The sequence below is a fragment of the Euprymna scolopes genome, chromosome 36 (genome assembly GCF_053919585.1).
Source record: "Euprymna scolopes isolate OS-2025 chromosome 36, ASM5391958v1, whole genome shotgun sequence".
In the NCBI taxonomy this organism is placed as follows: Eukaryota; Metazoa; Mollusca; class Cephalopoda; order Sepiida; family Sepiolidae; genus Euprymna; species Euprymna scolopes.
The window spans coordinates 86,918,285-86,940,011 of NC_136517.1; the positions used below are offsets into that span (position 1 = coordinate 86,918,285).

Sequence of the window (21,727 nt, forward strand, 5' to 3'; positions counted from 1 at the left end):
CTATAAAAGAATAACTAGCAAGGAGACCCGCTGTTGTCCGAGATTATATGAGGATAAAGGAATGTCCCATCCTCCTAACTTCTCTTAATAATCTCAAAAAGAAGATAAATCAATTATCTTATTAAATCATCAAATTTACTTCTATATAAGAATAATAATACCTTTTGAGTTAATAGCAGAGAAATTTTGTTTGTGAGACAAATGTTACGGGTCGTTTGGAAAGATCACATTTCTAACAAGGAAAGATGGACTAGATCTGGATGCAATAAAAGAATGCTGATGGAAACTATCATGAAAAGACAAATGACTTTCTTTGGACATATTTATCGTCAAAGATGCATAGGACATCTAGTAGTGACTGGTAGAATGCCAAGATAGAAAAATCAAGGTCGATCAAGACGCACTTTAATGGACAACTTGATCGATTGGACGAGATTATCATCAAAAGTTGAGCTGTTTCAGGCTATGGATAGCCGTCCGCATTGGAGAGCCGTGGTCGCAAACACTGAAACGACAGGGTCGTTGACGATGATGATATACGAGTTAAAATAATAAAGTAGAAGATATATTTATTTTTAGATATGATGGAAAGAACATTTTTAACGGATACGTCAAAAGTTTATGAATTTTCAAATTTGGTTTGGTTGTTCTGTTTATGGCATATCAGCGCTTTTCAGGTTTAATCCGAATCCGGTAATTTTAAGAAAAAAACGATTTTATGCTTCAAGTTTTTTATATCTTCAAATATTTATTCGTAGTGTTTGGTTTCATTTGTAAAAAAAAAAAAAAAAAAAAAATTGTTTTTGTTTTTTTAATTTGCAGAACATGAGTTTTGCAAAGGGAAGAAAAAAAGGGGGGGGGAATAACATTAATGTTTGGGACATTTTAAGTCAGGAAGACAGTATCTTCAGACATCCTGATCTGATAGCAGAGAATTTTCGAATTACAGTAGATTAAATAGCAACTGTAGATCAAAGGCTCATGAGTGCATCTAATATATATAAATAAAACACGACGGTTAGAAGATCAGACACGTGCGATATTTTTTATTTTTTTGATAAACATTTATTCATTTAAAGTTTCTAATTTTCAGCTAATAACAATGCCCTCATCAGAAATTGTTTTTATTTTTAAATATATATTTTTTTCTTACTTGCCATGATGTAGTTCAGCATAGTTTCTATTTGTCGGAGATAGATGTTGTATCGTCTAGTTCAGTGGGTAAGCGCTCGATCAACCCACTCAACTGGACGATACAACATCTATCTTTGACAAATAGAAACTACACCAAACTACATCATGGCAAGTAAGAAAAAAAAAAATGTATTGTTTAAAAATTTAAAAAAATTCTGATAAGGGCATTGTTATAAGCTGAAAATTAGAAACTTTAAATGAATAAATGTTTATCAAAAGAATAAAAAAATATCGCACGTGTCTGATCTCCTAACCGTCGTGTTTTGAATTTCATTTTCTCTGTGTGTCTAAAAAGTGGATTTCTATTAATTTTATCCATATATTTGAAAAAAAAAAAAAAAAAAAAACATTTGAAGATTAAAAGGCGCTTACTAGAAGTTGTCGGACAAAACCTTCATTTGGATTAATACAAAACCGCTTTAACTGTACGTGGGAAGAAGCTTGCCTGTAAGAAAGGATAAAAATTAAAAATAAAATAAAAAAGCTTTGGGAGAATAAACATGAAATCAACAACATGCAATAAATGCAAGTGCGTGTTATACAATGCGCTCGCTATCTAACTGTGCGTTTCTAACGGACTATTGTCCTCATGTCCAAAATATCTAAACAGCCTGTGACTCATCTAGTGTTCGTGGGTGCGGGTGTATTACATACAATTCACAGTACATTTATAATGACATACCTGTTGCTGCATGGCCTTCTGTCTTTTGACTGCTGCCTGGGAGATTTGCCAACATCTTGGGGAGCTGGGTTCTGCTATAACAAGCCACAGGCCAGACAGATACAAGACGATGTATGTCTTTATATATTGGTTTGTTTCATTCCCAGGCATCTCATCTTCTGCAACATGGAGTGAAATCGACGATATCGGACTTGCAGCGTTTCTCTGCATCAATTTGGAGACTGTCGCCCCCTTGTGGGGAGACTTGTTTAACCCATATTCCTTGTTCCGCTTTTCAAACCCAACTCACTAAACTTAGCTTACTCAAACTGGAACACTTGACACGTCACTTTTGATCCTAATTCGGATACTTCCAGTGTAAACTGATCGGTCAACCAAGTTCGATACATGTCACAATCCCTTTCTGCTCGCTCATCTTATTGCTTCCTATGATTCAATCTCCGTTATTTACTCTGCTAGACAGATAGATAAACGCATAACTAATTAAATGCTTTCTACCCAATGTTTACCGAACACAAGTAAGCAATTACAATAAAATATGAAATTGAGGTCCTCCCCAGAATTTTAAGATGAAGATTGCTAATTTCTACTATTTAACCGATTCAGACTACTGTTTTCATCTTGACTGTTATTCTCATGCTTGGGCCTATGTAACCTAACCTTCTTTAAGTGTATCTTATCAAATTCTTGGCAGAGCGGATAAAGTAAATCAAGGGTTCTGTTTTGGAATTCCGCACTAATTCCAGAGTTCAACAGAAAGATTGACGAATTTGATAAGATACACCTGAAGAAGGTCGGAGGTTACATCAGCTAAAACATTCGGAAAACATTAAAGATGAGAACAGTCGTCCAAAGAATCCAAATTAATAAAATTTCAATAAAATCAAAATTAAGACAGACAAAAGAGGTGAGAGACAGGAAGTCATTCTTTAATGAAACAAAAATCATCATGACTCATTTGAAGATAAAGCGAGAAAGATATATAAAATCCAGCCAAAAAGCAATAAAAATACAAATGAAGTATGCATGGTCCCTGCGAGTGCACAGTGAACGAGGCATAAAAAAAATGACTAAGTTCACCCACCCACCCCGCCATTTAGCCCCCAAAGTCCCCAGGAGACGTCAAATCCTGGTGAAAAATGAACAAATTGCAGTTTTAGGCCTTAACATATGCAGATTTGAGTTCTGCACCATGCAAAAAAAGAAATGACTAATTCCATCATTTGCCTCCCCCCCCCTCCATTTAGCCCCAAAAGTCCCCAAGGCCTTAACATATTTAAATTTGAGTTCAGCACCATGCAAAATTGCTAAATAGACATGCACAGAAAATTTTGAAGAAATATGGTAAAATAGTCCCAAAAATGGAGTGTTTTTATTAGCCCTAAAAGAGCCCTTGGGGAACACCCAAGAGTTATTGCGATGTATAGACAAACAAAATTATATAGAAATCAGTTAGTTAAAACTTTTCAGAAAGTTTTATAAAAATACAGTTTTTTTTAATAAGCACAAAAGTGTCAATTTTAGCCATTTTAATTCGAAAGGCATTCCTAAGAGGGAAATCGGAGTCTTCCCGGAAAATCCATTATTTTTTTTTACTGATATCATGTTTAATGTTTGTGCAAAATTTCAAAAAATTTCAAGGCATAGCTATTGAGAAAAGTACGAACAGACAAGGGTGAATTTACAGGTCCACCCTCCTTTTGTCGGGGCACCAATAATGAGGTAAGGCTTTATCAACTCATTTGATGACAAAGCGAGGCACTCAAGTCATTTTTTTCTTAAGCTTTTGAAAGCACTACTATGTATTAGATACAATATAATAATCAATAGAGAATCTGCTTTATAATAAACTAGCGAGAGGTACCCGGCATTGCCCGGGTGTTTGGAAGTGTGTGTGTGTGTGTGGAAACTGGGGGGGGGGGTTAAAAAAAAATGTTTTGGTAGGTAAGTATGAGGATCGAACCCGAACCCTTGAGGCAAAGTTGGAAATTAAAGTGTGAAAAAAAAAAAAAAAAAAAAGAGTGCGACGGTTTTAACTATTGGGCCACCGCGAGATGCTAACTGAAACACGTTTTAATTTATTTAATTACTTGGATTTGGCAGGTGCCTGTTTTAATGACTTAATGAGGTCAAGTTTGACTGCGGGATAGTATTTCATTTACTGCGGGAATGCTTTTTTTTTTTTTTTTTAATTTTCCCAAGATGTGGGGGGGGGGGGGGGACCAACTCCCCTTGTCCAAATTGAATAGCAATTGTTTGATATATGGAAAATATTTCCATATTGATCGAAGCTGATTGCTTTCAGACATTTCTGCCGATAAATGGAAAATACTGCCAGAATTAGTGTCGCTTTTATTATTATAAAGACTAATCCACATGCGACGAGCGACAAATGTTGGATATTTATCTAAGTTGAGCAAATTTAATAGACAGGCGAGCTCCGTTGTTTGAGATATTACGATTTATATGTGATATAAAAAGTTTTAAAAAGTTGTGAATCGACTGACCGCTTCTCTGAAAAAAGCCTTTTGTAGACATACAGAAAAAGCGAACACACACATACACACATATTTTCTCTTTTATATATATATATATATATATAGATAATATGAAATTTGCATGAATTAAATATATTTAAGCGTATTTTACGACCGGGCAATGCTGGGCAGACTGCTTATACAACATAAATCTAGCAAGTATGAATTATTGTTGTATTATCCATCTTTTGTTTCTTGAGATACTTTTTAAAATGGTTAGTGAGGTAGACACTTCTTGGTGACTCATAAGCTTGATTTTCTTATTTAAAAATAAAACAACTTGATCAATTCACGTGGCTTTTAGAATATAACATTTTCGTTTGGTCATGGGTACATTTATCATAAAGATTCTTCTTTATTTTTTATTTATTTTTTTAATATAGGGGGAGTTTTGGACAAGCGCCACAAAAAAAAAAAAAAAAAAAAAAGAAAAAAAAGCGAAATAATTCATACCCCTTATTCATATCATCTCCTTTCTTTATGGGGTAGCGAATCAATAACAACAACCTGACAGAAAAAAAAGGTTAAGAAACTAAAAACCCAATACTAACCTGTAAGATAAACCATATCTTTCCATTATAAATGCAATTACCATCGCCGCACTGAAAAAGTGAAAATTAAATTTTTTTACTTTTAAAATATAAATTTAAAAAAATACATTAAATATAATTTTGAAAATCTCAGAAAACCAAGTAACGCTATACAAGTTTTTATTAAATGAAAAATTATTTTTTAAATTATCTTTTTTCTGATCTATTCAGTGTCATCTGCCAAAAGTCTCAGAAAAAAAAAAAAAAAAAAAAAATTGAAAAATAATCTTATTTAATAAAAAGGTACTTGTACAGTTTAATCAAGACATTAAAAAAATGAAAATATTGAAAAAAGATTATATTGTACGCATCCGTTTTGGACTGAAGATCTCCGAAAAAAAATTTCAGTAGTTTTTTTTTTTTTTTACAGCAGAAAAACACGTTTTTATGAGAGCGTGCTGAAGTCAGCCATTATGGAAATTTTTAAAACGCCACGGGGAGATAACTCAATGTAAAGCACCGAGACTCCCTCCCCATCTTTATTACTAGCTTTTCTTCCTAAAATCGAATCTTTTGCTCGGTACCATAACAAATTGTTTTTTTCTGCTGTAAAAAAAAAAAAAAAAAAAAAAAAAATTATATATATATATATATATATATATATATATATATATATATATATATATATACACACACTTGATGAAATTAAGTAAAAATTTTTTTAGGAGAACTTCATTCCCTAACAGATATGTACAATATAACCTTTTTTTGATATTTTCATTTTTTAATGTCTTGATTAAACTGTACCAATAAAAAATTATACAGTATTACTTGGTTTTTAAAAATGTTTAAACGTAACCTTATGAAATCATGCTTACAAAAGATGATCAGCGATTCCTCTTTCTCTTTACATATATATATTAGATTTATTCATTAAATCTGATCTGTCATTTTAACTCAACCAAAATCAGACTCTGACCTTAACTCTCATTCGATTTACACGTCAACCATGCCGAACACATCAGATCCGACGAACACTTTTTCTCTAAGAGACACCACCCCTGGACTTAGCAACACCAATAAACTGAGGGGGAAAAAAAAAGGTGGGAAGGAGCGATGAAAGGAAAGAGATGGAGGGAGGAAGGGAACGAGAGATGGAGGGAGGAAGGGAACGAGACATGGAGGGAGGAAGGGAACGAGACATGGAGGGAGGAAGGGAACGAGACATGGAGGGAGGAAGGGAACGAGAGATGGAGGGAGGAAGGGAACGAGAGATGGAGGGAGGAAGGGAACGAGAGATGGAGAGAGGAAGGGAACGAGAGATGGAGGGAGGAAGGGAACGAGAGATGGAGGGAGGAAGGGAATGAGAGATGGAGGGAGGAAGGGAACGAGAGATGGAGACTTAATCACTTTTAATTATTTAAAAAATACTAACCTTCTGGAAATGCCAGCATTACCATGGACTAAGGCTCGGCCACCTTGCCGGAAGCAGTTGTCAAGAAACTCTTTTACCTTAAATGTAGAAAAATAACGAATCAAAAATAATAAATAATATTATTAATATTTTTTAAATATACATTTTTATCACATAAATGCTAAAATATTCCTCAGTTTTAGGATTGAGTTATATTTGAAAAAAAAAAATTTGCATTCGTCTATCACTCTTACCCTCTCACTTTATTTTAACTCGAGCTTCTATTTTATAAAGTGTCTATTATCCTTGCCTACATCACTTAATCTTTCTCAGTCAAATGTAATAAAGCTATGAAACCTAGGTTCGAAATACTTCAAGACAAATAAAAGTAAATATCACCACAGGTAATAATACTAACTAACCTATGGCACTTTCATCTTGCTTCAGTCATTTCATCTCTCTCCCTCTCTCTCTGTTTAATAAGAGTTTAATAATAATAATAAAACTGAGGACGTTGTAGTTTGCTTAAAGCATTATGCGTAGTGTGAAAGAAGTTGTATTTGAAGGCTATGACAATGCGGTTCTTGGGAAACACTGGACATGAGTTAGCATATAAAAGAATGACAACATTAGAAGAAATTTTCAATTATATTTACAAACATAATGTGTCATACAAGATGGTAGGTGTTGACATCCCTAATTTTTGAGAGTTGCATCTCTTCTTCAGGGGGAAAAATAAAAAAGAAACGTGCACAACTGTTTAGCAAGGCTTTCCTTTGTCCGTCTTGTTTTTTTATTTATTTATTTCCGGAAGTCAGTATCACAGTCTGTTAAATCAATTTCCAGAATAGGAGTTGTGATGGATATTAAGTATTGTTACGAATTATATCCTTGAAATTGATTTAAGAGCCAGTCTGCGACACTGACTTCTGGAAATAAGGAAATAAAAACAAAAAAAAGAAAGCCTCGCTGAACAGTTGTATAGGTTTCTTTTCTTTTTGCTCCTGAAGAAGAGATACTACTCTCGAAAATTAGGGACATCAACACCTACTATCTTGTATGACATTATGTTGGTAAATAAAATAATTTAATTGAAGATTATTGAAAATTCCTTCTAATATTGGCATTATTCGTTTATATACGAATTTGTGAGCACAGTGTTAACCATGAACTGCATTGATATAGCCTTCAAACAAGATTCCTTTCACAGTCATAAAACTATTAAAAATAAAATTGGAATAAGGATTATTTGGATTCTTTGGACAACTGTTCTCAGCTTGAGTGTTTAATACCAAAGAAAAATAAAGATTGTTTTAAATGTTTTTAAACGGAAGTTGTAGTTTTTGTTAGAAAAGAAAATCACTTTATTGCAACACTGACTGAATTGGGCAACAACTTTGGACTGGTCCAATGATTAAGACGATCACATATCCATGTTCATAACTAAATACATCAAAATTGGATCTGTGTAGCACTGTGTAGGGGGATTCCTTGATCTGCACAGATCACCCTTCGTTTTCTTCTTAAACAGAAACAGCTGTTCATTTGTATGACACACAAATAGCTCAATAGTGATGTCTCTCTTGATTTAACCAAAAACATTTTTTTTTTAAAACTTTCTCTCTGTGGCTGAAATTATAGAAGAAATTAAAAGAAACAAAGAATAATCCTATTATTTTGCTCTGGGATTACCTGGAGTGGGTTAAATCCATATTTCTGATACGAAATCGCAACCTGTATTGAGCAAGGAAAATGTATTTTTATGACGCTTCATGAAGACTAAAATCAAGATATGATAGTAAACCTTATATCCAGAATACCTATTCCACTTTCAATCACAATTCATTACAAGATTTTGATTCTAGAAAATGTTAAAAATGTAAGATTTAAGTTTATATCATCAGGAGTCGTTTTCTTCTTAGATAGAAACAGTTATTCGTCTCCGACACTGAAGTAGTTGGCTCATTGGGTAGTGACATCACTCAGCAATTGTGACTGTAGCAGTTACAGAGATGTTTTTTTATTTCTTCTTCCTCTTTGTGGCCAAAGTAGATAAAGGGCTCAGTTTGAAATTCTGTATGGACTACTACAGTCCAAGATACACATGAAGAGAGTCGAAGGTTACACTGTTCAAGACTTTGTGAGAATAACATTCATTATCGTAACATACATAGCATCGCAGGAACAAACAAAGAAAATAAATAGGAAATCCGACTCCGTTCTTTTTTTCTGTTTTAGCAAAAGGCATTTATTACCGTTACTTTCCAAACAATGCCTGCTTCTTGTTTTTCTAACTGTTCATTTCGTCTGTCATGAAATTAACAAAACCCCACTGTCTTGACGCCAGCTTGAAAGTCTCTCGCTGCCACTGCAGGGCCACACGTCCATCTCACCCTGTACACGATTTTCTTTCTTCTCCGACGTCACGCTGGCATCAGCCAGCCATTTTTTGCCTTCGACTTTACACGTCTCGGAACACATCTTGCTTCTACCAACCACATCGTGTCCTTTTTTTCCTTTTTCTTGCCACTCACAATTTCTAATTTGCATAAGTGCTTTTTTCTGGCTACTGCTGCTAATATCTTTATAAACCAACTATCTTACAGCTACTGCTGTTGCTATTTTCCCACGTGCTCATATGCGCTCAGTTACATTATGAGAGTAGAAGTCAGAAGAGTGCAAATAATACAACAGTTTGAATAGCTTAGATAAAGCAAATAAAACTGCAAAAAATTGAACAAGAAAATATTGAAACAAACCTTTATAAAATGTTGGATGATGTTTTCAGTCGCTCTGTCAGCAATGTTGAGCAATAAATACCTAGAAAGAAACGAGAAAAAAAAACTACATGTTCAGGTTACGTACTAGCGCGTATGTTGGTTGACTCATTCTTCCAGTTTTTTGCAACGGAAGTTCTTGGTATATTTCTGACAACATTTTTTTACTATTTTTGTACCTATTTACTATGCCTCCCCACGGGACAGAGTTAGACACCAGGGTCGTTTTTTAACGTGGAGAAAAGGTACAAAAATAAAAATTGTCTCAGTCGTGAAGGATTTCTCCTCCACAGAAAGAGAACAAGAAATAGAAGTGCAGCATCTGAAGAACAGATACTACACTTTGATCTTGACTAAAAGGCCAAGTAAACTTGTTTGCTGATTCTTTCTGATTTCTAAGACAGTTTTGTCTAAAACGTTTGGCAAGTTTTGTGATGGAAGTTTTTCCGCTGGCTCTTGTTTCTTAATGTTGGTGCACCACTTTTAAGGCTTGGATTTTGAGAGCTTATTAGATATTGCCTGGTACTAATAATTGTGGCATGATGCTGATGGTCACTCTGAGAGACCCACACCTCCAGCTCCTCTGGCAGGTTGTTGGTTGGTTGCTTTACGGCATATCAACCCTTTTCAGGTTATTTAATGCCGAATCTGGTGATTTTGAAGAAAATTTTTTTAATAGAATATATTTGTTTTTTGCAAGTCAGTTTCTATTTAACCTATAGTTGAGACCCTAACAGGTACTACCACTCCGGGTCAGAGTGGACCTGGGAGCAATGGCAATTAAAGGGTGGCTCCACACTCCCCAGAGCCCACAATCTTGGGCCTCACCATCGGATATAGTTTAAGGTCATATTCAGGACCCCCATTGAGGGACTTTTACCCTCTGCAGGGGGGCAGCCGGCGTATTCTAATGCCTCACCGACAGGGCCAAGCTCCTCTGGCAGATGCAGCCTAGACAGACACTGGTTTTCTGTAATGTTATTGTGTACAATGTCAACATTTTCCACGTTTTAATGTCCAGTCTCATTTATGTTCTTCTGAAGCCAGTTGACAATGCCAAAACTATAGCTTGTTGGTTAATGGCAGTGATCTGGCAGGTATGCTTACGATGACCCTGCTAGAACATTCATTAGCTGGATATCATTAGTACCCATTTGGGTGCTTATGCAGAATCCCAACACCTCAATAATAAACGACAAAAATAACAAAAAAATCTGTATAGACATAGTCAAAAACGGAAAGAAAATATCATACGCCAAAAATCATGTAAATTGATCAAGTACATGGTGGAACAATAAAATTGTCACACTATAAAAGATGACAGGATTCCATTTCTGTTTGATGAAAACCATTTTTCTTTTTTTTTTTGTTGCAGACTATCTACTGGTTGGCAAAGAACAATAAGAACCTTCTATCATGTCTGAAAATGACACAATATTTAACGAACGAGATCAGAGATGCGTTGCTGTATAACTCATGCTCTCTACCAATCCAAGTTATGACAATAAGATTATTGCCAGTACTCTCAAAATGAAAATCCGGACGATTCAACGCTCGAGGGCACAGCTCAATGAAGTTTCCAGTCATGATTATGTGGTTTCAAGTGAGGGCAGTTCTACGACATAATTAAGTCACCTGAATTGATTTTTTCAATAAGTTTTAAATTAAAGCTGTAGCGTTGTTTTCCTTAGGACGACACTTATCGTTCCACGCTGTAGTTTCATTTTTATAAAGAAAATCGTTTTTACGCGAATTTGAGTTTTTCCAATGACACCCCCTCTTCATGTTAAGAATGGCTTTCTAAAATCTCAATTTAGAGTTATCTCCCTTTTTTTTTTATTTGAGTGTTTTTCAAGATGACCCCACAAAATTATCCCTCCTAGTTCAGTTATAAAATTTTATTATTCTTATAATTTAAAATACGATACGTAGACTGAGTGCTGTGCAGAGTTTGCTCCAAATGAAATACAAAAAAAAATTAAAAGACTGTATGGATTATGTACCCATGTTGGAAAGAAAATATGGTACTTGTACAGTTTAATCAAGACATTAAAAAATGAAAATATCGAAAAAAAAATAGAAAAAAAAAAGTTGTATTATATGTATCCGTTATGGAATGTAGTTCGCTGAAAAAAAAAAGTTCACTTCATTTGATCAAGTAGTTTTTTTTTTAACAGCGAAAAAACAATTTGCTATGATACTAATCAAAAGGTAGCCATGTTTCGATTTTTAAGAAAGGCTATTATTTAAGATGGGGAGGGGGGTGTCGGCACTTTAGACTGAGTTATCTCCCCGTGGCATGTTCTAAAAAATCCAAACATGGCTACCTTCATAAAAAGTTTTTCCGCTGTAAAAAAAAAAAAACTATTCGATCAAATTAAGTAAAAATTTTTTTGTGGAGAACTTCATTCGATAACGGATACGTACAATATAACTTTTTTTTTTAATATTTTTATTTTTTAATGTTTTCATTAAACTGTATAATACCAAAAATATTGTACATTGTCTGGAGGTTAAAAGTTCGATTCTCAGTGCAGGCGATACTAAAAATACAATTACAAATTACTTAAGACTTCTACTAAGTCATGGTCGACAGAACGAGAGCATGCTACTCCCGTAAATTAAATAAAGGATTCGGTTTGAAATTTCCGAGTTCGACAAGATACACCTGAAGAAAGTCGAAGGTTACTTAACCCAAAACATACAAGATGAGAATAGTAGTTTGAAAATTCAAACATCTTTTTCGTGTACAGACAATCTCAATTTAAAAAAAAAAGACAAAATTATGTGGTAGATTAGTTTTTACGTGAAAAAAATATTGAAAATGTGAAAGAGTACGTACTCAAAATGTTCCGGAAAATTTGGACGGATGAATCGGGCTTCGACATCTTGCCGTATGCAAACAATGTGTGTGATTCCTTGTTCTTTGAGGGTCTCATACTGAAATAGAAAGTGAACTTAAATGAAAATGAAAGCCATGTTTAATTTCAGAAGAGTTTAGGATGAGTACCTATTCTGTACAAGTCTTGAATTTCAGAAGAGTTTAGGATGAGTACCTATTCTGTACAAGTCTTGAATTTCAGAAGAGTTTAGGATGAGTACCTATTCTGTACAAGTCTTGAATTTCAGAAGAGTTTAGGATGAGTACCTATTCTGTACAAGTCTTGAATTTCAGAAGAGTTTAGGATGAGTACCTATTCTGTACAAGTCTTGAATTTCAGAAGAGTTTAGGATGAGTACCTATTCTGTACAAGTCTTGAATTTCAGAAGAGGTTTTGGTGGATAGCTGTTCTGTATAATCTTCGGACTTTATAGTTTTGCAGACAAAGAGCAAAAGATCTTTCTTGTGTTGACACGAAACAATTATGTACTGGAATGCCAAAAGATTCAGTAAATTTATGGAGAAATTCTGGTTTCTGATTGGTTGCTAGCAAAACGTGGCTCAATTTGATTGGTCAGTTCTTAGCACTGTCTATAAGTAGAATCTTCCAACTTTCAGGGATCATAACCTGTTAATTTATCAAAAATATTGCAGCAATTCATAGCCAAGTAGGGGATGCCCTTTTCTCTTCCCTGCAGAAGAGATGTGAGTCTGCTTTATCGTTATTTTCATGGCAAGTGCTCGTCTGAGCTCCAATCTATGGTCCCCCCCCCCTCGCCAAACTTTGAGAAACACTCATCTAGTTGAAACCACTATCAATAATTCCCCCCACTCTTTATCTGTGCCTAAATCTAAACGTAGATTCCATAAACAAAGTTTCTGTCTTAGAACTGCACGTTTGTGGAACTGTCTTCCGTTTGCCTGCTTTCCAGCTGACTACAATATGGTTGTCTTCAAGTCCAACATAAACAAGTTCTTAATGAGCTGTTCCACTTAAATTAACAAATTTACCAAATTTCCATTACTGACAATTACTATATTGTCCAATTGACTACTGTACACTCTTTAACCCTTATCCTCGAGTGGCCTCTGGGCCTTAATGGTGATGCCTATGTAAAAAAAAAAAAAAAAAAGTTATTTTTACTCAGTTGCTTTGATTTAATAATTTAATCATTTTTTTGTTTTAATGAGAATCACTCCAGACAAAACATGAAATCACTTTATGTAAGGATGTAAATCGCCAGAAAATGCATTAAAGCGCAGAAATTAGAACTTGTGATTTCTGGAAAAGCTATACCATTATAGCAAATAATGGGCAATCAACAATTCCCTCACTATCCAACAATTTTGAAATTGCTTGCATGGCAACCCAGAAGGCTAATCTGCTTGCCTGTTGGTTTGCCTCCAACTCTACTCAACAGTATGGATTTAGACAAACCATTCTACTGCAGATATCCTAACTGTAATCTCTGAATGTATATACCATGCACTGGATAAGGCAGGGGAGTCTAGGGCAGCAGTCCTAGATATATCTAAGGCTTTTGACAGGGTATGGCACAATGGTTTTTTCATGAAAATCAGATCCTATGGTATTAGTGGACAAATACTTAACATAATTGAATCCTTAAATAAAAGAATCCAGGTTCCGATGGTCATACATCAAAGCAATAGGATATAAATGCGGGTGTGCATCAGGTTGATCCTTGGACCTTTATTATTCCTGATATTCATAAATGATTTCCCTGATAAAATTGTCTCAGAGATGGGTATATTTACTGACACCACACTCTATAACAGACACGTGGGGAAAACGAATGAACACATCACTAGGGCAATGGCAGAACCCTATAGGAAGACCTCCAATTTGTAGCGGAATGGGAACAAAAATGCAGAGTAACATTCAATACTGCCAAGACTAAGCTTATTTCTTTTAATAATGACAAGAAACCTTCTCAACCACTAATAACTTTGGCTAACAATACATTACCTGAAAGTATTTCGGCTTAACGTTCACAAGGAACATGAATTGGAACAGACACATTTAGGGCAGGTGGGCTCTCTCTACCATGCTAGAAAGTTACTTATGCTTGAAAGTATTCTGTACTTTTACAAGGCTACTATTCGCCCATGGAGTATTATTGCCACATTTGGGTTCGTGCATCTGCTACTAGTTTCTCATTCTTAGGGTTCAAAAGAGAGTTGTCAACCTAATAGGGCCCGCACTGTCACCTAGGTTTTAACCTCTGTCCCACTGACGAAATGTTGCATTCCTCTGCTTGTTTTACAAATATTTTAATGGTAAGTGCTCTGATAAATTATAAGCCCTTGTATCCCATCAACATAAATACTCCCAACAAACCTGACATGCAGCAAAATCCCACCCCTACACGGTAGAGATCCCTAGATGGAAAAAAACCTTCTACTCTAATAGTTTCTTCCCTTAGACTGCTAGACTTTGGAATTCTCTTCCAGGTCCCTGCTTCCCTGACTGTACTGACATGCAGAAGTTCAAGTGTAATGTAAACAGACATCTTGCTGCTCAACTCCCTACATAGTATCCATGTAAATTATGTCCCAGATAGCAGCCTCCTACATCCAAGTGGCACTGTGCCTTGTTTGGGGTGAAAATGCAATAAAAAAAATTTTTTTTTAAATAATTTCATAAAATTAGCCAGTGATAAAATAGATTCCAATCCAGAAAAATGCAATTTTTTCCCCTTTGTCAGAAACTTATGGAATGTGAGGACTAAAGGACAAAATAAGGAAAGTAAGAATTACAAGACAACCGAAAGTAAAGCTATGGTTACCTTTATACTCTCCTCAAAAGTCGACCAAAGTATTGATGATTTTTTTTAAACTTAAAAATTAGATGAAGGATTCGAGTTAATATTTGTGAAACAATGGTCATCTATGTTAGGCTCTAACTTGCATGTAGACAATTAAACTGCATATCCCCTCTCCAGTCCAATCCTACTTACAGTGGTAGGAGCGATAGCAACATGGTAATGTCAAAGCTACCTTGTAACAAGGCTTTGGTAAAAATCCAGGAGAATTTAATATCCATTGTCCTTTGCGTGTGGCAAGCAAAGGATGTTGGGTGTCAATCAATGGCAGAAAGTGGCACTTCTACACAATTCATTTGTGTATTCTGAATTAAACCTTCCTCGACTTTGTATGCAACCGCTGAGCCTTACTGCTCTCAATGTGGAGGATAGAACCAGTAATCTTGCAGGTTAGGGTTAGGTTTTATATGGTAAAAGCTTGCAAACAAAGACGAAGAGTTCCTTTCTGTGTGAAAACAAAAAGTTATGTGCAGGAATTCTAAGAGGTTCAGTCTATTTTATGGAGTGATTCTGGTTTTCGATTGGTTAATAGCAGAGCGTGGTTCCATGTGATTGGTCAGTTCTTATTGTTCTTGTCTATAAATAGAACTTTCCAATATTTTGTAATCATACCTTCATAATTGTACCAAAAATAATGAAACATGCAATATAAAAATATGAAAAAAAAAAAAAAAAAAAGATGGATAAAAAAAAAACAAAGAAAAAAAGATGGATAAAAAAAAAACAAAGAAAAATAGATGGATAAAAAAAAAACAAAGAAAAAAAGATGGATAAAAAAAAAACAAAGAAAAAAAGATGGATAAAAAAAAAACAAAGAAAAAAAGATGGATAAAAAAAAAACAAAGAAAAAAAGATGGATAAAAAAGAACAAAGAAAAAAAGATGGATAAAAAAAAAAAAAGATGGATAAAAAAAAAAGATGGATAAAAAAAAAAAATGGATAAAAAAAAAAAAGATGGATAAAAAACAAAAAAAACAATCGAATAGCGAGCAAATGGAAAAAAAAAACGTCAGAGCAAATTTGGGGAACAAACAGCAAAGACACTCTCACTAGGAGGGGAGACACATAGTATAAAGACTGTCAGAAAACATAGAACGAGGTGTCTTCAATAAGTTTCCAGATTTTTTTTGTACAGGTATTTAAAATTGCCATAGACTTTTGTAAATTCAGTATGTTATTGCTATTATGAGAAGACTGACCGATTTTTATGATTTCAGGTTCAAATGAACACAGCAGGAATTGGAATACACCCTACTAAAGCTTGATTGTCACAGCTGGTGAATTTAAAAAATGCAATTTGGATGTGAGGACACTTTAGAAGAATAATATGCAATAAAATTGTCTTTTAAACTTTCAAAAAATGCAGCAGAAATGAATTTCTTCAATCTGCTTTTGGACCATCTTGCATGAGTCGAGCATCAATTTCTGAGTGGCATAAAAGATTCAAGGAAGGCAGGACGTCTGTGAGGAATGATGAGAGGTTTGGGAAGAGTAAGAAAATCAGAACACCAGAGTTGATTGGCCAAATAAAGAATTTCATGGATAAGGACTGTCGTATGTCAACAGAGATAATAAGTGCACAGTTTGATGTCAGTGTGGGAACTGTACAAACAATTATTCGTGAGAAACTGAAGATTCAGAAGATTTGTGCAAAGTTTGTCCCAAGGGTGCAGTTCACAACTCCATCCTTGTCACAAACTATTTGACGAAGATGGGCATCAAGACTGTTCCTCACCCTCCCTATGGTACAGACCTTGCTCCCTGCGACTTTTTGTTGTTCCTTAAGCTCAAGGAAAACCTTGAGGCTGTCATTATGAAAAGTAATGAAAGACGCTGTGGCGAGGTTCATTGACACACTCACAAGAGGACTTCCATGGAGCCTTCCAGAAGTTGTTGGAACGGTAAAACAAATGCATTGCAGCCGGAGGAGATTACTTCGAAGGGGGCTAGAGTTTCACATGCGTACTATGAATAAAAGTGGCCAAAAAGAAAACAAAAAAGAAACTACAGCTTTATTTTAATACTTTTATTGAAAAAAATCAATTCAGGTAACTTGATTATGAAGTGGAGCTGACATCTATTCAATTTAGCTACCTTCAGTCTCAATCACCATCAAGATACAAGTCCGGGACTGGGAGCATGCCTTTTCCACAAGCGCCGGTAGGAGCTTGGTGAATACTCGGTGGATGGCAGCGATCAGACTGGCTTTGATGTTGTGGGAGGTCATGTTGGTGATGTTCTTGATGGATGACCAAACAAAATAGTAGGGTTCTAGTCGGGGAGGGGGGGCAGTGAAAGAAGGGTACAAAGTCGTAGCACTACTTCTGAAGCCAAATCTGAGTCTCTTTGGACTTGTAGGCTGGCACAGAGGCCTCCTACCACACCCAGGGTCTGTCAATGGCCACCTGATTCCACCAGAGGATCATCACTTTTCAGCATATCCAGGTATATTTTAGTATTAATTTTCAAGCTGACTTTGAAGATGTGAGGTGGCATGATGTGGCTGTTACTTGAAACCACACCAAAGACCATAACCGAGGCCAGAAACTTTGTTTTCACCCCCTGTGCATGTCCCTGTTAGTCATGGCAATCCAACGATGCATTTTGAGGGTGTTGGCAATGGTCCTGTTATCATAACTTGGATTATTAGAGAGCATGAGTTGTATAGTGGTGCATCTCCAATCTTGCTTGTTGAACATTGTGTCACTTTCTGACATGATAGAAGGCTCCTATCGCTCTTGGGATTTGTACACAACTGGCCAACAAAAAAAAAAGAAAACTGGTTTTCATCAAATGGAAATGGAATTATGTCATCTTTTCTAAGGCGACAATTTAATCAGTCCAGCCTGTATAATTTCTACCCATCATAATTCTCATATTGTCTCCATTGTCTTAGACTTTTTACACAAAAGCTATCCTTAAGAAAAAAAAGGAAAAAAGAAAAACAAAAATCCTATCCTACAAAAAAAGGGATATACAGGTCGTCCTCTGTCACATCGAAGATAGAAAATAGAAAAAGTTAAGGGTTGGATGAGAAAGAAGAAAGAATTACCTTGTTCTTCATAGCTGCTGCATAAGGACCAAGATATAATCCTGGCACAATTTCCTGACAATAAAAAATGGTAAAAAAATAAATCATTAAAAAAACAAAATGGAAAAAAATAAACCATTAAAAAAAATTTTTTTAAATGGAAAAAAATAAACCATAAAAAATGGAAAACAAAAAAAACATTAAAAAAAATAAATGAAAGAAAAATAAACTATTAAAAAAAATGAAAGAAAAATAAACCATTAAAAAAAATGAAAGAAAAATAAACCATTAAAAAAAATGAAAGAAAAATAAACCATTAAAAAAAATGAAAGAAAAATAAACCATTAAAAAAAATGAAAGAAAAATAAACCATTAAAAAAAATGAAAGAAAAATAAACCATTAAAAAAAATGAAAGAAAAATAAACCATTAAAAAAAATGAAAGAAAAATAAACCATTAAAAAAATGAAAGAAAAATAAACCATTAAAAAAAATGAAAGAAAAATAAACCATTAAAAAAAATGAAAGAAAAATAAACCATTAAAAAAAATTTTTTTAAATGGAAAAAAATAAACCATAAAAAATGGAAAACAAAAAAAACATTAAAAAAAATAAATGAAAGAAAAATAAACTATTAAAAAAATGAAAGAAAAATAAACCATTAAAAAAAATGAAAGAAAAATAAACCATTAAAAAAAAAAAATAGAAAAAAGATAAATCATTAAAAATAAAAAATGGAAGAAAAATAAATCATAAAAAATGCTAAACCATAAAAGAAAATTAGAAAGAAAAAAAAAAGAATCACAAAAATCACAAAAAAAATGGTCCAACAATCTATCACTTTTTAAAAAATATCTATATGAATTTTTTTAGTGCACTCTGAAATCTTAGTGAGGCTTTCATTGGAATATCTCAATATTAACTAAGAGGTGTGTCCACAAAATCTGTGCCAGTTTAGGGTCGAAGAATGTATCATTGTTACATGTTTGAGTTTAGGGGTTATTAGACATGCTACATATATAAAATAAATAAAACTCAGTGTTTAAAGAAAAATTAAAAGGGATTTATCTATATCTATATATATAAAAGGCAAAATTTCGTGTATGTCTTCAAAAGGCTTTTCTCGCACACGGTTCCGAGGTTGTTACGATAGCTTACAACTGTTTATATGGGTCCTAAATAATAATATGTACGATTTGGGAAAGTGTGTCGCATCTAGATTTATTTACGTCGACTTTTACAAAATTATTGCTATTTTGGCTTCTCGCATGTTGATGAAGCTTTTTTGTATAAAAAGCGAAACTAATTCAAAGTTAAAAACGAACAACGTTCTCGGCATTGCGCCGGGAAATGTCCAGAAGCAATCAGCTTTACATCAGACAATTGTTATTCATACTGGACAATTGGGAGCTGGTTCCCTTCTCCCCAACATCTGTTGGGGGATAAAACAAAATTGGGTAAACAACTGCGTGACTTCTATTTGACCTTCTTAATTAGGTCAAATGGAAGCAGCAGAGTTAACTTTTATTGCGCATGCCTGTTTTTATAGTTCAATAAATAAATTCAAACCTGAGTACGTTGTATATATGTCGCAGTGGCCTAATGGGTAATGTCGCCCAGTTTTTTTTGTTTTTTTTTCACACATTAATTTTCAACTCAAGGGTACGGGTTCGATTCTCATACTTACCTACCAAAACATTTTTTTTTTTTTTTTATTTAACACCCGTCCCCCGGAGTTTTGATTTACCTCAAGACATCCGGGCATCGCCAGGTACCCCCCCGCTAGTTATACATAAAAACAAAAAAATAAAAATATTTAAAAATGATCTAAGGGAGATAAGCAAGTTCTTAATTCAATCTTGTTTATGTTTAGAAGAAAAAAATTATCGAGCGTTATTAACAATATTTTTTTGGTCAGAAAATCTTTATAATTATCAAATGTCCAGTTTTCCTTTGAGGGTGTTTTTAATTGATTCTTTCATAAGATTCCTTTCAACCGGATTTTGGATCCTAGGAAATATTGTCCGGAGTTAATCTAGTTAGCGTCTGACAACCTGGAATCGCCTAACGACTCAAACTGACTCTCTAAACTGACTAATGAAAGAGTTGATGCTACCAGCATTATTTAATAGTTTTGTGAATGGAAAATTCCAGAAACGCTCAAAATGGAACACTGCAACTTGTGGGTCTTTGTTTTGTAGTTTTTGACTTCTAGCTGCAAACACATATACACTCAGACAGCCACCCTTTACATAAATAGATTATTTTTCATCAAGTTAGTAGAAGGTGCACCACTAGGTATATCAGAATTTTTGTAGGAATTTTTGACACCCCTAACACGAAACTGTGAATAAAATATAAAAAACTCGTAATTTCTCCTTTAAAAGTGGGTTGTTTATTTTCTTTATGGATTATACTTCCAAAATAAACTATTAAAGTTGTTTTAAAAGTAATAGAAATATATTTTTTTATTTTTTTAAAAACAGTAATGAAATTAATTGAATTTTACGAGTTCAGTATTTTTCAATTTTTAAACTTTAAAAATCTATCAAAATTTTTCTATTGATTCTATTTTATATTTTCAGGGTCAATGCAAAATCTTATGCTCTTTCCAATAAACCGATTATATTTTAGACAAACGTTTTTTTTTTAATTCACGCCTCCCCCCCCCCATTTTGAAATGTCTATTAAAAAGTAAATAATTTACTCACCAAAGTTTTATATATCATAAATTGAAGATAAAAGATCAATAAATAATATATTCAAAAAAAAAAAAAAGTGTTTTAGAAATTTACCTGTAAAGTCCAAAGTTTAAAACCTTTTTTTCTTTTTTTTTTTTTTTTTTTTTTTTTAAATGAAACCTTGGTTCTTGCTCCTTTAATTGAAAAAAAATTAGGGTTTGATTTACATTTTTCGAGTAGTTATTAGCTTGGAAAGACAGGGGGTCGAATTATTCAATATTTTTCACAAAGTTTCTGACACACCTAGTGCACCACGTCGTGATCAAAGAAGATGCATTTTTTTCTTTGAATTATGTCTGGGTTGCTGGTAGAACGAGTGTGTTTTCAAAATCAAAATTTAAAGAAAAAGAAACCCATACATTTACAATATTTATTAATAGAATGAAAAAAAAAAAAAAAAAAAAAAAAAAAAAAAAAAAAAATGGGCATTTTACCTGCATCTCTCGTCGCATGTAGTAAGACCAGTCCTTCAAAAAAAGAAGATAAAGATTGTTTGAATTATGCAAAAAAAAAAAAAAAAAAAAAAAAAAAATTAAGTTAAATGTTCAATACTTTAAATAATTAGCACTATATCAAATAATTTTGGTAGCAAATCATCACTTATCAAGGTGTGAAGGCCACTCAAGGATAAAAGTAAATGAGTGTAAGGTAGTCAATGAGACAACAGCGTAGTGATTAGTAGTGTATTTCAGGGGGGAGGTTACAAAAAAACTTATTTAAATCTGAATTGGAGATGACCATATTGTAGTCAGTTGGAAAGTAAGCCAGCACTACAGAGTTCCATAGGCAGGCAGGTCTAGTAAAGAAGCTTTGTTCATGGAATTTGCATTTACATTCAGGCACAGATAGAGAGTAGTGAGAGAAAAAACAAACATAAAACAAACATTTTGCGATTTTTAATAAATGGCATAGGAAATGTATTCATGTTAATATAATGGAGATTGTGTGTCGGAACTTGGAATATTATTCAATATAACAACGTTAAAGAATGCCATAACTTATATATATATATATATATATTAAAATGTTTGACTCATGCCCAGGTAACCTACATCTAAAATTTCAAGTCTTTCAAGTCTTTAGACTCAAAATTGGAGG

At 33.8% G+C, this 21,727-nt stretch overlaps 1 protein-coding gene across 1 annotated transcript in view; it reads right to left on the reverse strand.

Annotated features, from left to right (window-relative positions):
* Positions 1-21,727, reverse strand: part of LOC145260669 (serine/threonine/tyrosine-interacting protein B-like) — a 60,414-nt gene that overhangs the window by 29,613 nt on the left and 9,074 nt on the right. Inside the window, exons 2-8 of the mRNA XM_080119026.1 lie at positions 21,064-21,096; positions 17,911-17,964; positions 11,977-12,074; positions 9,117-9,177; positions 6,379-6,455; positions 4,965-5,015; positions 1,567-1,639 (exon numbers count right to left, since the gene is read on the reverse strand). Coding sequence (XP_079975152.1) covers positions 1,567-1,639; positions 4,965-5,015; positions 6,379-6,455; positions 9,117-9,177; positions 11,977-12,074; positions 17,911-17,964; positions 21,064-21,096 — 447 coding nt within the window. The remainder of the gene's footprint in view (positions 1-1,566; positions 1,640-4,964; positions 5,016-6,378; positions 6,456-9,116; positions 9,178-11,976; positions 12,075-17,910; positions 17,965-21,063; positions 21,097-21,727) is intronic.